The sequence below is a fragment of the Platalea leucorodia genome, assembly GCF_965183815.1.
Source record: "Platalea leucorodia genome assembly, chromosome: Z".
NCBI classification, from domain to species: domain Eukaryota; kingdom Metazoa; phylum Chordata; class Aves; order Pelecaniformes; family Threskiornithidae; genus Platalea; species Platalea leucorodia.
In genome coordinates, this window is record NC_138858.1 from 30,405,161 (window position 1) to 30,423,295 (window position 18,135).

Below are 18,135 nucleotides of genomic sequence, written 5' to 3' on the forward strand. Positions count from 1 at the left end.
GAGGGAGCGGGCGGCCCTCGCCGCTGCTTCTCGGCGTGCGCCCGCCTGGCTGCCCGCGCCAGCACGGGGGGCCGCGTCTCCCCCACGACTAGCTTCGTGATGCCCGCGCTGCGGGGCGTTTTTTATTTTGTCTCCTCGTCCCCGTCCCGTCACACCCTCCCCCCCCCCCAATTTATGATGGTGGAACAACAAACTGCACACGGCTGGAAAAGTTACAACTCTTCTAAACGCGAACTGTTACAGTTAACCGATTGTTTTGTTTTGTTTTGTTTTTTCCCCTCCATAAGTGTGCATTACGGCCAAGTACAGAGAGTGGTTAAGTGTCAGCATGACTACATAGATCGCACCGAAGTTGGTTTTGCTTGGTGTCTGCTGCTTATGTTTGATATTCAGACTTTCCAAACTTTAGGTTAATGCTGTTCTTTTTAAGATGTCTTTTGATGAATATTTTAGATAGGTAAGTGAATAACCAACTGAGGAACTGGAGCTATAAACATTTTTTTTTCCTACTTTTACCATTTTAAGTATTCTGCGTGCCTTCTGTAAAAAAACTTATATGGGCTATGTGACACGGTATTCTTCCGCTTGCATTCTTCTGTTTTGCTTCAGATTTCTTCAGTGTTACTTGGTTTTAACCACAGCCCCTAACACCCGGACAATAAACGTTGTACCGGAATTTAAGTCCTTTAGTAGTACACCAGTTGCAGGTTCGGGGTGGGGCAGTCTCTTCTGTGTAAGTTAGTATTGTTGTGCAAATAAAAGCACACTTTCTCTTTGGGAACCTAATTGCCCTATTACTGTCTTTGACTTTGTTTCTTTTGTCCTTTTGTTATTCTAAGGAAAAAGGCGGTGTACCAGAACGATAGGATTGGAGGCAGATTTTTATGCCTGTATATATCAGTAATAGAAAGCAAAAAGATTGTATGGCTAAGGAGCATTTAAAAATAAATTTAAAGCTAAGTGTATCATACAGCATATGTGAACTTGATAGAGGCGAGAGTAAAGCTTCATTAAAGAAAGTATTTCTCTCATGAGTTATGTCTCAGCTTTAGGACTGGTATTTCTGGGGTGTTTCATAGAACATGCGCCAGAAGAGTGTGTTCAAAGCAGTCTTAGATCTTTTCTTTTGTTCAATTCTGAAGTGGTCTGTGAGCGTTTCTTGTCAAGTTTGAAAAATGCTTTCACCAACACCTGAGGCTTGAAAATTGACAAGAGAAAGAGTGCTCCAGCTAGCATTCTTATATTAAATATATTCTTGACAAAGGTCTATATGAAATTAATACCTGCAGATAGATTTTCTCAATTTTTGTTGGGCTTTTGAAGTTAAGGTGAGAATGTGCACAGTAGCAACTTCAAAAAATGTCTGCACTTTTACCTCCAATTTTCATGGTCCCAATTAGTAATAGTGCTGTGAACTAGTGATCCTTTTCAGAAGGAGACACTTCATTCTTCGTATGACTGAGAACATTTTGGCAAATTACTCATTAAAATACCTATTATATTTTTTGTGTTTTCTGCTGCAGTTGAACTTCTGGATGTATAAAGAGTGTTTCCTGGACCTCCACCTCTTTTGAACTTTATCCGTTTAAGTTTTTATTTGTTTGATCCTCTAGTGGAGTAGTAAACACAACGTTATGACATAAAGATCGCTTGTCATGAAAATGGCAGCCACGTTATGACATAAATATCACTTGTCATGAAAATGGCAGCAGAGAAAAGCTTATGTCTTATTTGCGAGATGAAATAAGGAAGGATGAATAAGGGAAAGAAGTAAGGCTTACTTAAACACAGCTTTGGTAGTTTGCAAATATAGCAGAATAAGAAGACTAATACTGAAAATTGTTTTATTTGTTTCTGACACATGTAAAGTCATCACTTCCTAGGTGTAGATATTTTCCTGTTTGTCTCCACTTGGTGAAGCGTATTTCCTATGTATCACTGCAGGGTTTGAGCACCCAGGTGGATCGTTCGGAGCTGGGACCTTTGTGAAGAATGTTAAACAATGTTGTTTTTACAGAAACGATACCTTTTTCGTATCTTCACTGGTATTTTACCATAAGTAACTTGCATTTAAAACAATCTTCTCCCTTCTTCCTCCTCTTCTTCCCCGTTTAAGTAAAGACAAGGCCTCTCAGTGGTGTGGTGAATTCCTTTCCTTCTGCCTACCTGTCATTATGGCTTTTGTGTTTCAGAGTCTAATGTGAAGATGATGCTCAATAACTGTGATTAATACCTGTAGTAAAGGTCACGGTATGGAAACTTAATCCATAACCAGCCAGTGCTGTCATGACTTAGTTTTCTGTGCTTGAAACGTACAGTGGAATATACATATGTAGCAAACATGGAGTTGATCTTGGGCATTGTCTGCTGGGACTGTGGCTATGGGGTTAAAAGGCAATTAAACTTCTGGCTGCAGCTATCTGTCCTCCTCTTTTCCTGAAGGCTATTGCCTTCTGCAGCAAAGCCATCAGAGTGATCAGATCATATGTCTGTGCTGTAGCCTCTTCATTGAAAAGTCTGTCGGCATAGCTTAGCCTAACTTGTGTGAACTCTGACTTGTGATGATGCCTTTTGACTGTCTGTAGTACATTCAACACCCAGCTGTTAGCCAGTCATTTCTTGGTGCTGATTTTAGTTTTTCATAAGAGGGTAGGCTGTAAGTTAGAGTAGCAGAGAAGTTGCTTTATGAAAAACTGAAACAGCTACAGAGTAAGAATAAGAATTTCTACAAAAATATTTGTAGGGGTTCAAGGTGGGGAGTATTAGGACTATCATCCTAAAGTAAACTGTCTCTGCATGTGAAAAGGAGTCTTAGCTACTTCACTGCACAATGAGGTTTCTGGTGTAAGCACACCACCCACTCTGCTGGCTCTACTGGGGTGCATGCAGACAGGCTTTGGTAGACAGCTAGGCAAACGGCTGAAGCAGTGTCCAGAGGTTTTTGTCTCTGGCCTAAGTGTCTGGATAAGCAATTAAGGTGCAGCATTTTTGATTCTGTGGTTTGTAGTTTAAACTGCAAATTCCCTTCCAGAAGGTTTTGAACTTACAGTGGAGTTATGTGCATGAGTATGCAAAAGCAGAACCTCTCAGCTGTTAGTGCGTTTGGCTTCTCTTATATGGACTGGTTTATGTTAGTTGAAGATTTGATGGTTCTCCTTACTGATTTTTTGTTGTTTCATGTGAACCTGTTTATTGGTTGAATCATTGTTTGATGAAATGACAATAGTTAAGTCCTGATCAATGTTAATGCAGAGTGTCCTGTGGGGTTGTACAATACAAAACACTGATTTGCTTCTAAGTATTTTAAGTTATTTGTTATAATAATGATGAGCTGCTGTCATTATTAATCAGTTCTTAAACTTGGAACATCTTCATTTGATTATGGTTAGCAGGTTAAGCAAATCCTATGAATCACTGGCAGTATCATTTCATGTTTTCTGTGGTAGTGTAATAAGGATAACTCCTTTAGCCTGTAGTGTGTCACAGTTTCACGGTATACCTTTTCAAAGCCACCTGTGAATCATGACTTCAGCTGGAGATGTGTGGGGAGAATTAGACTGTAATTATTTTTCTGTGAAGGCAAAGTTACAGTCTGCTTTGCAGTGTGTATGTGGCTATTGCGTGGGTCCGCATTTCCTTTCAGATCAGATCTAAGTGGTGCAGTTTCCTTACTTTCCACTACCTATCCAAGGCAGGGGATTTGGCCAAAACATCCTGGCTGAAGTTCAATTTAGGTTGACTCAGTCGTGGAAAGGCAGAAGTTATATTGGATGGTGAAGGGAAACAGCTACTTACTGCTCCATCTGTTCTTAGACTCGGTGTGTGCCCTGTGTCAAAGCAGTCTGTAATCTCTGGATCTTTTTTGGTGTCCAGCTGGTCTTGAATTCCAAAGTAACATGGGTGGTTTGTTTTAGTTTTGGATCTACTAATGATGCATACTTTCTTCATGTGAATGAAATCCATGCCTTTGTTACCTTTGGGTTTGTAGCAGGTTTATACCAAAATATGTGTAATGTGCTTGGGTGCTGTGGGTCCTGAAACATTGAGCTATTGGAGACTCTATTGTATGATGAATTAGCTACATCTACAAAACCTTCTAGGTGCATATAAAGTGATAGTGCAGAAACAGTTATGCTTAGGGAATATTCCCTCAAATTCTTTAAAATGTAGATATTCACTGTCCTAAACCATTGGATCTAGAAATAGTTGAGAGATCCTAAGTCTCTCTCTTCAGCTTCAGCTCTTGGTTTTGTGGCTTTTCTTGTATTTGCATCTGGCTAAAGTTACCTTGACAATGATAGATTTTTTCCCCTCTGTCTCAACTCTGGTGTGTCCAACAGAGGTGGAGAAATTCTCTGAGACCACAGGAAGAACTGCGTGATTCACCACAACTCATTCAATCCTCACTAGTTCCATTTGGGGCTGTTCACAAAAGAGATTTGGTGATGTTGATGTAAATAAACCTAATAAGTGATAGGGGATTACAGTTCAAGAAGAGATATGTCTTATTTGAAGTCATGTGAATAACAGTACTCCCATGAGGATTTTGAGGAAATTTTAAGATTGGACACTTGAGAAACAATTAGGCAGTATGTAATGCATTTGAGAATCAGGGCCAGCAGCCTTATGATTTGGGACAATGAGATGGAAATTTATTGTTTTCACTGAAGTCCTTATAATCTGTTAGAAGCATTTACTTCCCCAGCAGCCCGCCTTGTAATTCTAACAGGCAGTACTCATTAAAAAGCAGTCCAAACAAATGCGTCAACACTGGCTTTGTCAGGGAGTTGGCTTCATTTTGCTTATTTCATCACAGGCACCAGAATTTATCCAAACTAATACCAATGTTATCTAGATGGAGCCTGGCCACTGTTGCACCTGTTGTCTCTTTGTAGATTTTTGCTTTGACTTTAATGAGACTTTTATAAGGGCCTAGAGGAATTAGGTATCTAACTTTTACTGAATTTTAATGGGAGCAGGGTGCATAATTTCTGTGGTTTTTAATACAATCTCAGTAAATATAAACTAAGCTATTTTTGAAACATGTTAAATCATAAGCTTTTTAGCAGTTCTGTTCTGTGAACAGATCTTTAGTTGGGAGGGCCATGTGTAATGTGTTCTGGTTTATGGCAGTGGCTATTTTTTTTAATTTTGTGGACTACTATTGCCAGAGAAAATGGCTTTGTCTCTTTATGACCATGGGTATATTCGGACAGGATTTATTACTTGCATTCAGGTAGTATTTTCCAATATTTTATGTTCCCCAATCTTATAATTTTTTTTTTTTTTTTGCATAGAAGTATGTTCTTTGACATACAAAAATCTCTGAATACAAATCTGTTTAAGACAATTCACAGTTATGTAAGATTGGGTGAGTTTATCTGCTCTTAAAGAAAGATAATGAAGGGACTTGATCTGGTGTAAGGGGTACAACATTCCCCTCTGGTAGCTATTGTTTTTCACACATTGGGCACTTATTAACCCATGAAAAAGAATTTTAAATTTTCCAAAAATGCATACAGGACATGTTTAAGGTACATGTAAATGACAGTGTAACTAGTGGAGCTGAGACTGGAGCCAGTTAATTTTTGAGAACTGCAAGTTGAATGTGAAATAGAGGTGAATAGAGGGGGAGATTTTGATACCCATTTTAATACACAGATGTAGGTAGAAGTGTTTTGTGAAGCAGGATATTTTGGGATACTGTGTGCTGATAGTAGTTTTGTAATTGATTGCATTGTCGTTCTGTATAAATTTTTCTGGATAGTGGTGGTGGTGCTAGGTTCTGCCTTGTTAAAGGGACTAATCTGGCTTATAACATGCAGAGAGAGTCAGCTGTGAGAGTGTCAGTCTTATATTTTGCAATGTAGTGATTGACTCATGTAAAAACTCTTCGTTGTGTGGAAATTATCTGTTGTCCTTCATAGAGACAAACTGTAGGCTTCTTACAGGAAGCTATGGCATGGTGTGTGCAGTTGTGAACATTTGATAACTTGATACCTTTTGTGGTAATGTTGTGGGTTTGCAGGGGACTAATTAGTGATGATACTGTTTTGTTTTGAACAGAGGAGCTTCATAGGCATCTCCCTGTTTTACCTTGCAAGGAAATAGGATCCCAAGGTAGCTTATTTCAGGTGAGGATATTTTATTTTAAGTGAGTTAAGCATTTTTCTAATTTGTTGCCTTTAATCAGAAGAGAATAGTAGCTATTAAAACATAACAAAAGGGAAATTATAAGCAAAAGCTGTTAAGCCAGTTTTGATTCTGACAGAATGATTAGGTAATTGGGGGTAAATAAGTGAAAATGGTCTTGATGTAGTAGCATTTATTTTCTGTGTGGATTCTGATAAGTAAAGACTCTTGCTCGTAAAAGAAAGATTATCAGTTCTGTAAGCTTTGAATTCCCTGATTGCTTGCATCTGACATATCTTGCAGATGGGCCTCCTTTCTGTTTTGTCGGGAACTTTGGGAGGCTACTTTGTTTTTCTTGAGTGTGTGTTTCTTAATTTGACTACAAGCCAGGGTGTTTGGAGCGTTACAGTGTGACTTTATATAAGCAGTGTCATAACAGGGTTACACCACTTACTCGTGTTAGAAAGTAATTACTGCTAACTATGGATAGTGATAAACCCAGATGTGGAAGGTGGAACACTCTTATGTGATAAATTCTGTAAGGGGAGAGGCTGGGACAGGGAGTCGTCTTAGGCCTTGTAATGTACCATTACATTGTAATTACCTTGTATGTACCAAATTAGAATGCTTTTTTAATAAGGCTCATTTTTCATTGTATTGCCTTTATTATTATGGGACAAGTCGTCATGGGCAGGTAACCTTATTATAGAACTACACCCAAAGTAAAGGGAACAGGCTAAGTCCATCTAATGGTCAGCTACTGCTGAAAGTGGTGATCCTACTTGCTTCCTTGTGGCAGCACTGGGACTCATCTGTCCTTTCAGAAAGTCAGTTCAGTAACCTGAATCACTATATGGTCTGGTGGTGTTTTTTTTTTTTTTTTTTTTTTTTTTTTTTTTAATATAGGGTTTTTTTCTGCTGGTTTAACTACTCAAATAATGAGATGCCTTTGTGATGAAACACATGAAAATGGTGCTGTTTGGAGTGGGGAATACCAAGAAACATGAATGATCTTGTTGGCAGCAACTGACCATCAGTTTTATAAAAATACGGCAGCTGTGTCACTGCATTAATGTGCTCTGTCATTCATAAACAAAAAGTTCCCAATATTAGACATTGATAAAAGTTCTTGGAAAACTGAATAAAAATTATAAAAGTTCACAGAAAACTGAAGAATGTTTCAAGCCTGTAGCCTGCATCAATTTGTTCTACTAGGAACATGGAAATAAAAAAACAGTAATAGTCAGTTTTCCAGCCTGTAAAAGCCTGTCATTTGTTCTCAGGGCACTTTTAAGCCACTTGAGCTGCACTCTTCTGGTTTGTGACATCAGCAGAACCCCTCAAGTGAATTATAGCTCTTCAGTCCTAAGTAATTGTCTTTTCTGCTCTGTTCCGTTTGATATTATGATTGCATACAGAGATAATGAGAGAGGTCCTACATTAATATCTAACTTCAAAAAAAAAGTCAGAAAATAGTTTTAATAATCCTTTTAATACTTGTTTTGCTGCATTACCATGAATTTCATAAGTATGAATTTCAGTGCAGTCACATCTGTTTAGGGAGAGATTTTTGAACACACATATGTTACAGAGGTGCCCAGCTATCTTCCCTGCCTTTAGTAGTACTGTGCTTGACCCCATGTGATACATCTGATGATAGCAAGTCACTTGAACTACCATTGTCTCTGGTGGATGTTTCTCATAGCGGAGCAGTTGCTTTGTTCTGTGACTAACATAAAAACTTCCAGAAATTGACTGAACTGTCAGTATCCTTAGCCTTCTAGGGGGCTTTTAGAAGGATGGTCAAACTAATGTGCAACATTAAGGATCGTTTAAGCATTTTCTGCTGATGACAGCTTGCATGTGTGTGTGTGTGTAATGATTGCCAGTAGATTTTACTATGTTTTTTTCAATGCCCCTAATGTCACATAGAAATTCTGTTTTTGTTTTTGTTTTGTTTTGTTTTTGTTATTAGAGCTATTCTGCTAATTGAAAAGGAGACAGAAAATAGATGTCCACGCCTACAGACCCTGGCGCCATGCCTCATCCTGGTCCTTCTCCTGGACCAGGACCTTCACCTGGACCGATTCTAGGACCTAGCCCAGGACCAGGGCCATCTCCTGGCTCAGTTCACAGCATGATGGGGCCAAGTCCTGGTCCACCCAGTGTCCCACATCCAATGCCGACAATGGGGCCTACTGATTATCCACAGGAAGGCATGCACCAAATGCATAAGGTAATAGTTTATTACAAGTGAACGTTTTTTTCCTAGAGTTCTCTTCACTGTTTAAGAAAACTACTTACACTACATTTAGACCTGCATAACTGCTATTACACATTGTGTATCACCTGCAAAACTGCAGCTACTTTCCTACTTCTGTCTTTATTACTAAAGATGATGCATATATCAGATGAAACACAGTTTCCTTTTTCTTAGTAGACTACTTTGAACTATAGAGTTAGTAGTTCGCAAATCTTCATTTGTAAACTGTACTTTTCAGTAAGATAGACATTACTAGGGAAAAAAAATCAATTATAGTGTTAAAACCTTACAGTAGACTATTCTACCCATCTTTTTTTCTTTTTTTTAGTTCTTGTCTGTTTGGATGTATCTTGTGTTTTTCTGGGGTGGCTTTTAGTTTTGCATGAATTTTTTTTTTAATTAATATTTTTAACTCTTAAAGGGCTTGTGCTTACAAATTTGTTTACTCTTCCATGTTGATGAAAAACCTGGTTTCCAAGTTATTTTATAAAGGCTCCATCTTACTAAGGAATTTAAAACTGTGTAATGTAGAACATATGAATAATTGGACTTCAGTGGTGGTTGTCATACACTTAAAATTACATGTGTGCTTAGACTACCATTAATGTCTTTTGCTTTGAGGAAATACTTGCTTGTGTGGAATTTCCTTTGCGAGAACAGTCTCTTTATGGATTGTCATTTTTATTTGGTTGTGTACCAGAGATTTAAAGCTTAGGATAATTTCAATTTCACTGATGTTCTACTCTCAGCAATATGCAATAACGTCTTACAGAGCCAAGATACTGAAAATATTTTGGTGACTATTGTTGATTTCACTTGGAATTACTATATGCACGTAGAAAAAAATTAAAATTACAATAAAAAATTAGTTTTAAAATAATGTAAACATATTTTAATTTTCCTCATGAATTGGCAACTTCTTCATGTTGCTGTTCTCGTATATGGATCAATTTCATTCATTAAAACAGTTAAAACAGTGTCCAAGTCAGTAAGCACGTGATACTACCATCTTTTGCGTGAAGAACTGTATCATTAAAATTTCTAATAGCACAAAGAGAGATGAAGTGAAGGAGGCCATGATTTAGGTGCCCATTTGTACTGAACTGTGGTAATTTCTGAGAGGTCAGTACATTCAGTTACTATAACTTCTGCAGTTGAATCTTGAAGCATGCAGTTCAGCTATTAGTCAGATTAGGCATTTGCAATTGGCGTTTCCTTGTTTGTGGGATCAGGTACAGCCCAGGCTTCCAGTACTCTGATGAATGCCCCAAACTTCATAGACAACTAGGATTTTTACATCCTTCAGTTCTTTCATTTCTTTCTGTTTCTAAGAGATTCTGTACCTGCAGAAGAAGAGGGCAGCACCAAGAATTTTCCATTAGAGTGGTTGAATGGTCCATACATTATGTTTGTAACTGCTGTATCCTGTTTTACCTTCTGTGTTTTTCAGACATTTGATGCTATGTTAGCATTAGAAACAAACCAACAAATGTCATCCCACAAAGTTTTTTCAGATACTTTAGAACCATCTCAGAAGTTCTGTGAGCCAGAGTAGAAATTCTTCCATTGAGGTGGCATTGAAATGTTTTGGAAAATGCACCACGAATGTGAAGAGTCTGGATAGTTCAAAGATGACCAGTCAGGATAGTTATAGTAAAATTACTTTTCCTTTTCTGTACCTTGATTCTGGTAATGGCACAAAGGCTGTAATTTCACAAGTCTTTATTTTAGTAGCAACAGCCTTGCTCAACCTCTAGGTTGCCACTTCACAAGTTCCAGCATGCCTTCATGTGTGTGTGACTAAGCTAGGAAATGGGTCTGTTGAACTGATCCAGGTGAAAAAAAAAAATCCTTTGTTAATTTTTCAGTCTAGATCAGTTTTCTGGTCTGTTTTCCTGTGCGACGCCAGAAATAGTGTGTTGTGACAACTGAGGGAAGGGTCTATTTAAGAAATGCTATGGAAGGGTGCCTCTAGGCTATATTGCAAATACTATTTGAGTGTTCTTTTGTGTAATTAAAAAACTGGTCAGCCACCTGCAGTTTGACCAAGTAAACGTTTTCTCTTTTTAGTGTTATGTAAAGCAGTTTGACTTTCAAGTCATGATGCAATATAACGCACTTTTTTTTCCTAGTGAAATGCAGTAAAAGTGAGAGGTCACGCAAAAAGTGTCCCAGTTACGCAACTGCTTGTGTGGTACATGTCCCACGTATGCAGTGGGATGTGGTTCTTGCTTTAAAACTTCACAAGCTAAGTAGTGAAATACCTTCATTCTATATTTAGATGTTTGACCAGCTTACAAGGAATAATACGATACATAAAAGATAAAAAAAATCCAAGGTATCTGACAATAGAGAAAACACTGGCTGATACAAATTGATATTAATAAATCATAATTCCTAAAGTATGTTTACTTAACAACAGTTAATATGAAAATTAAAGACTGTATATTCACTTAGTAACCAGAAAACCCTTCCACAGGAAAATTTACTATTGATTTACATAATGCAGTTTTGACAGAAACAATAAATCAGCTATCTTTCATGCTATTTTCTTAAGTAATCTTTAGATTATAAATCAAATTGCCAGGGAAATACTTATAGTTGGAAATTTTACTGAAGTGTGTCTTGCATGCAAGAGAACTACATTTAAGGAGAAATACTTAGAAGTTTGTTCAGGGGGTACTGCTAAATGGACAAACCATAACAGCCTCAGAGTCTCATGAGGTGAAAATACTTGGCAGCTGGGAAGACGTTAAAGGAAAGCATTGTTATATGGTTGCCCTAGTCTTACTTTTCCTTGACATCCACATACGAGCTCCTCTGGAGGCAGAACACAGGATTAGATGGTTTTAGTCTGAACTGATACAGCCTTCAGTATGCTCTTATGCACCAACTGGGCCACGTGATTTTCATGGAAGAACTATAGAATGGTTTGGGTTGGAAGGGACCTTTAAAGGTCATCTAGTCCACCCCCCCTTGCAATAAGCAGGGACACCTTCAACTTGATCAGGTTGATCAGAGCCCCGTCCAACCTGACCTTGAATGTTTCCAGGGATGAGGCATCTACCACCTCTCTGGGCAACCTGTGCCAGTGTTTCACCACCCTCACTGTAAAAAATGGCTTCCTTATATCTAGTCTAAATCTACCCTCTTCTAGTTTAAAACCATTACCCCTTGTCCTGTCGCTACAGGCCCTGCTGAAGAGTTTGTCCCCATCTTTCTTACAAGCCCCGTTTAAGTACGGAAAGGCTGCAGTAAGGTCTCCCCAGAGCCTTCTCTTCTCCAGGCTGAACAACCTCAACTCTCAGCCCATCCTCATAGGAGAGGTGTTCCATCCCTCTGATCATTTTTGTGGCTCTCCTCTGGACCTGCTCCAACAGGTTAACTGCTTAACTCTTAGTTACGACAACAGTATATCTATTTAATTTGCATGGTTCTCATTTGAGGGATGGGAAGAGTACTGTGAGCTCTTGGATTATTTTCTCTTCCATTTAGTCATAACCTGATGCATAATCACTTCTTTTGTGATTTTGTAATGGAGTGTACTGTAAATGATTACTGGCTGTGGAAAAATTATTATGAAGTCATGGACAATATTAGTGTTTTTGGTGAGTGAGAGAAAAAATTCTTTTCCTACAAAAAATTTTTATTTTACTAAATATATTATTTGTTCACTCAGATGTTCCATTAAAACAGAAAGCAAATAATTTCCCATTTCAAATATTGTTGGCTAACAGATCTGTGCACATCAGACATTCTGAGAATCTTAAAATTCTGTCATGGTCTTGGAAGTAATGCCTTTTTATTCAGCAGGCATGTTCCCTGCGTTATTTTTGTTGTATGTGTTTACATTAGTGAAAAAAGAAAGTATTGTAGTCAACCTTCAAAAATCAGCAGAGACCTGATGTAAAATGGTGTTTCAGTGATTTATAAGAGATTAACAGAATTGTTGGCCAAGTCCCTTCTGCAAGGACAACCACAGTCAATCTGGTTGTCCATCAGTGATGCATTCAGTTACGCTGTGCAGTTGTGTGATGATACCTTGCTGTTTGGTCAGTGTAATTTTTGTTGGTATAGAGGATACATGGTCTAGAAGAAATCTAGTTTGATACTCAATCTTAGTCTCTGATTCAAGGCTGGTGTTTTGTTTGTTTGTTTTTTTAAGAAGGGGGAAGGAAACAAAAAAAGGCACCATAATCTGACAGTTTACCTGGAAATAGGTCAAACCGAGTTGCAATGCTGTCTGTGAGAAGAGCTTAGTTACTCAAGTCAGAGTAAAAGCAGTGTAGGCAAAATGTTCGTTATGTGTTAGGCATTATGTAAAGTCTGTAAGCCTGCCAAGTTTGTACGTGTGGGCTTGCATACAATTGAAGCTCATCCCTCATTATGTTTTCTGGAAGCACTGTTTATGTATCTGGCCTGTTCTGTGCTTGTTATTACTTATGGGGACCAATGAAAATAGTAATGTGTACTCAAAGCTGAATATATCTCAACTTCCTGTTTCCCTTCTGTTCTGTTCTATTAAAGTACGGAAAAAAAAAAAAGTACCCCAACGTGGTAGTGATGCTTTCGTGGTAGTATAGGTTACAATTCTCATGCCAATAATGTCTTTGAGGAAGATATCTTTAATAATTTATACAGGACTGAAGAATTTACAGAAATTGCATTGTGTGTAAGAGCCTTTCTGTAATTCTTAACCTGTTACATAGATTTAAAGTTATCATCTAATGCTGTGACTACACAGTGACTCAAAGAAGTTATGAAAAATAACTGTTTTTCAGTTCTTGTAGTCCTCTGCTGAATTGTCCCTATTTTACAGGGTTTTTCCATAGACAATAGAGGTGCTTTTAGGTGAAAAATATTCTTGAAATACAAGACTCTTTGCATAAATTAGCAGTACTGTGATCGTTAAAACTAATTTTGTGTTCAAAGAAGTTTATGCCATCTTCATCTTTTGTAGCTTTGCTAGTAAAAAACTGATTAATGAGTTATAGAATCATAGAATCATTAAGAATAGAATCTATAAACTCATTTAAGAATATAGAATCATAGAATCATTAAGGTTGGAAAAGACCCTTAAGATCAAGTCCAGCCATTAACCTGCCAAGTCCACCACTAAACCATGTCCTCAAGCACGACTTCTACCCATCTTTTAAATACCTCCAGGGATAGAGACTCAACCACTTCCCTGGGCAGCCTGTTCCAGTGCTTGACTACCCTTTCGGTGAAGAAGTTTGTCCTAATACCAAAAAAAAAAAAAGTTCTACCTCTCCTAATCTGTTTCTAATGAATTTCACTTTCATTTTTTTCACAGCATAATTTCTGCAAACACACAGAAGCAAACCCCTTTCTTGCTCTATTTAGGCTCCCTTCCATTAGACGTGAAGCGTTTCAGTTTGCTACAGTTTCCCCTCCCTCCCTCTTTTTTTTTTTTCTCCAAAGACTTATCTTGCAAAAACCTGCTCTTTTGATCAATTCTTTCCATAGAAGCATTTCTTCAGTCAGTGTTTTCTTGTATGGTCATGTCTTTACCTTTCTGTTCCTGTTTGATTTTTTTAAAATTCTCTTTTTGGAAGGCCACGTGTTTGTTTTCCTCTTCACTGCTGCTCTTTGTTAGTGCCAGCTCCTTTCCCCACCTTCTATATGCTGGTACTTCTGATGCCCTGGGTATGCCTGCTGTGTCCCATCTTAGTCCCATCAGAGCTGCCTGCATTCAGAGAGGTTTCACGGTTGCCACCCATTAGTGCAGTGACACCCATCCCTGCAGTCACACCGTAGAGGTGTCCAGCTAGAGTACTCTGTTGTGGAAATGAGATTCAACTTCCTGCACAGTCTTCTCCTCCTCTTAGCGGCCCTTAAGAAAAAGTCCTCAACATGTACCGTGAGAAAATAGGAATGGATCTGGTTTTACAGGTATTTCAGTTTCTGTGGTATTCAGGTCCTGTGGGCAGGATGTGAACTGAGTGTTCTCTTCCCCGTTGGTTGTCTTTTTAAGTAGGGGCGAAGGGAGAGGGAGGGATCTTCATGCCTCAGAAAAGGGCATTGGTATTTACTTGGTTGGCACAGTGGAACTATTTTTAATGTGTCAGTCATCTATCTCTACATTTCTACTCCATATCCTAAGTTCTTGTAAGCAAAAATAACTTCTCGAGTAACAGGTATTTTTCTGATACAAGTTCTTTTCACAAATGTTTTTATATTGTCATGACAACTAAATGAGTTGACGGAACATAAAAAATCCATTTTACTTCTCCTTTTCTGTAACTTCTCTGCTTTTAACCTGTAGTTTCTGATAAGGAAAAATGATAGTTAAATCCTTCAAAAATTCTGATAAATAAAAAGAAAAAGCTACATGTGTTTAAAGATACTTTCAATCAGATCTGATTATTGCAATGGAAAGTGGAAAATTTAGATGAAAGGTTTACAAATTAAAATTTAGAATTATTTTTTCCCTTGTAGAAATGATGACCTATGTTTAGTTCTGCTTAAGCTGATTCATGTGCAACAAATTGCTCGAAAAGAAATGCAACAGTGTCTTTTTTTTTTTTTTTTTTGTGAGTTGATGTAGCTTCTTGCACACTCTTTTTGTTATCTGCCTGTATTTTCCACTGGAGTAAGTTTTCTTAACTCTCTTTTTAAAAAGAATTCTCAACAAATAGGTGTGTATTTAGACAAAACAGACCACAAGGTCTGCATTCACAGTAGGGTTTGCAAAAACAGTATTTAGTGTGCAAGTATGCATGTGTTAAAGAGAGGGGTAGAGCTGCATATTTCTGTAGAGAGAAGATAAGTAAGTGATGCCAGCCTGTGCCTTCCTAATACAAAGCCTTGCAGAGCTCTAAGTTAGAAGTTAATGAACATCGTCTCCCCCCTAGTTAGGGACCCGATGTAATTTTTGCTTTCAGGTAAAATTTTTGTTTTTCTTAAGACATCTTCCTTCTAATGTTACTTTTCCCCTATTTTTGCATTCAGAGTCCTTCAGTTTCTATGATAGAGCCTTTTCCAGTGCCCTGCATGCCTTCAGCCTATTTTTCTGACCCCAAGCTATCTTCTCTTCACTGTCTGAAGAAGGCACTTGGCCCTGTTTTGCATTTCAAGTACCATGGGAACTGTAGTTTTTGAGGAGTGAATGAGGTGACAGGAACTGTAGGGAGCACAAGTATTTGAGTAGAACTATGTTTTCCCTTCCTTGACTTCCTATCCCTGTTTTTGCCTGCAAAGAAGAGGTTATCTCCTGCAATGTCATCTTTGTTTTTGAAGAGAAACAGTGTTTCGGGCATTCCAGTAGAGCAGTGACTGAAAGGGCAAAGTTTGGGCTAAAAATAACTTGAGACAAGCCACAGGCTGTACTTTCATAAGTTGGTGTGTGTTACACTGCTTTGTAATATGAGGCCAATACGGTTCGTGTTTGTATTTGGACAGTTTGCCTCCCTGGCATTGCCAAAGAGTTCATAAGAAGGGAAAAAAAAAAAAAAGCAAAAAGGAAACAGAGGGGACAAGCAGTCTAACACTGCTCTGTGCTTCCCCAAATGTCTGATTCCAGGGGTAAAGGTTCCCATTGTATTTATTTTGAATGACTGCTAAGAGGAGTTTGTACTCTTTACGTATTTGTTTAGATTTTGAGTTAAAGTCCTTTGGATTTTTATAGTGGATTTATATACTATGTCTATATAAATACTTATTTTGTTTTCACAGTCTATTGATGGCTTGCACGAAAAAGGAATGGTTGAAGATGTTCATTGTGGCTCCATGAAGAGTATGCGACCTCCTCACCCTGGAATGGGCCCACCTCAGAGTCCAATGGACCAGCATAGCCAAGGTTTATACATACTGTGCATGTTGTGTGATTTTGGGGCCCCTTTGTTCCACAAAGAGTCAGTAGTTCCATGTAACAGATTTCCAATCATTTCTTTTCAGCTTTGTTTGGAAAGGCTGAACTGATATCACAGGGCAAGGTGAATAACTGCATCCCTTTGCTTTCTGTAATGTCCGTCAGTCATGTATTGGAAAAAAGCTGAGGTTCAAGTCTGTGGCTGGGGCAAGTAATTGGACTTAGTCTATTGCAGATTTCAGTTCACATCTCTAAAAAAACCCCACCTATCTTTTTCCTAACTTATGTGGCTATTGTAAATGTAAATGCATTAGAATACGATTTATTTTAATCCTGTGGTGAAAGAATGGTAAGAGAGATGAACCCAAGGAAACCTGTAGAAACCTTCTTTAGTATCTGTGTTTGGTCAAGGACTGATGGAAGTTCTGTCCAAAATTTTTTATGCCAGAAAATAGAAACATTTTTTACCATGTTGCTGTATGCCTTCTTTGTGTTCTTTAGTTGCAACGTAAGAGGACGTGCATTCTATAAGCAGCTCAGTATGCTGGAGGTTTAACTGGTAACACCTGCTAGTATAATTAGTTCAGCAGATAAGGCTTTGTATATTGCATAATTAATTATATTACAGCAACACCTGAAGAATCCTAACTGAAATTGGGGTCCTAGTTTGACACGCTCTGTACAAATCTGTTAAGAGATGGTCCCTGTTCAATGTATTTAAATATTTATTACATAAGAGAAATGTTGGAAGGAAATAACAGGTACAGATCAGCAAAATCACTGAGCCTGAACTGGTTTGTGACTTTTCAGTGGGTTGTGACTGAAACCCTAGTCTGTAATTTGTCAGCTGAATCCCTATCTGGGACCTTGAACATTAGAAAGTACTGTTTTTCCATTACACCTTTCAGTATCAGTTAAGTAAAATAGAACTCACTTTGCAAGGACAAATTCTCCATCAGTTAAAACTTTTCCACTGATTTCAGTGAGATGCAAGCATGATCATCCGAGAGCAAAATTTTACCTGACTTTGCATTCAGAGACACTCTTTGCTTGTAATGAACTTGTTTCTTAAAATGAGCAGAGCATTTAGTCTGAAGATGAAGATCGGTCCAATTCAAACATGATGTGCTCAAAATACAAGACCATAAATTGCAAATGCTTCAAATACAAGTAGCTCTGAGTTGTTTTCTTCTTTCCTATGCTGGCTGAGATTAGACTTCCAGGTTGTGTTGCTCTGCAAAAAGATGACTGTATTAGCAGCAGCTGTGACAGGCTAAAGACTACAGATCCCTGCTCTCTTTTTGCTGTATGGAGGCAATTGTTGCAAGGTAAACAGAGAAAACTGGAGTTCTAACATAAGCAGGGTTTTTAAAAAAAATGGTTAAACCCCCGGAACGTTCTAATATTTTAAATACTCTACTTGACATTATCAAGGAGTGTTTTAGCTTTCTTTGCCTCTATGTCTCCTTTTTTTGTTCTTACACAATTATCTTTTCACGAAAAATGGTGGTGGCACTTGAGGCTATTCTTATACATGTTGGGGAAAGTCCCACCTGCTAAGCTTGTACTTTCTCCCCATTAGTATACATATCCAAGATAGAAAAACAGGTTTCTTAATAGCCCTTCAACCTGTTGGATACTTTCAGTCTGATTTGCCACAGGATTAAAGCTCTGTAAGACAGTTGTGTTTCTACAGGTTTTGTGGAAATAGGCAATGTAGTAAAAAGAGAGTGAGCTTACCCCTGCCCGCACTTATGGGGAGAGGACAGTATTAGTTCTCTGAGAATCCATGGAAAGATGCATGGTAAATCTTCTAATCCTGACAAAGTCTTCAGTTGCGTTTGGTACATTGTTAGAAATCAAGACTTACTATAAGGTTCACTTCCTTGTAGATTCTTGGTTGTCTGAT

At 38.1% G+C, this 18,135-nt stretch overlaps 1 protein-coding gene across 4 annotated transcripts in view; it reads left to right on the forward strand.

Annotated features, from left to right (window-relative positions):
- SMARCA2 (SWI/SNF related BAF chromatin remodeling complex subunit ATPase 2) overlaps positions 1–18,135 on the forward strand; it is a 119,696-nt gene that overhangs the window by 2,181 nt on the left and 99,380 nt on the right. For 3 of the 4 annotated variants that reach the window (XM_082337453.1, XM_082337455.1, XM_082337454.1), the window contains exons 2-3: positions 8,108–8,368; positions 16,091–16,214. In XM_082337453.1, the coding sequence (XP_082193579.1) occupies positions 8,144–8,368; positions 16,091–16,214 (349 nt within the window). In that variant the 5' untranslated portion in view covers positions 8,108–8,143. Of the gene's footprint in view, positions 1–6,105; positions 6,135–8,107; positions 8,369–16,090; positions 16,215–18,135 lie in introns of those variants that run through there. The other variant, XM_082337456.1, reaches the window with a different exon arrangement.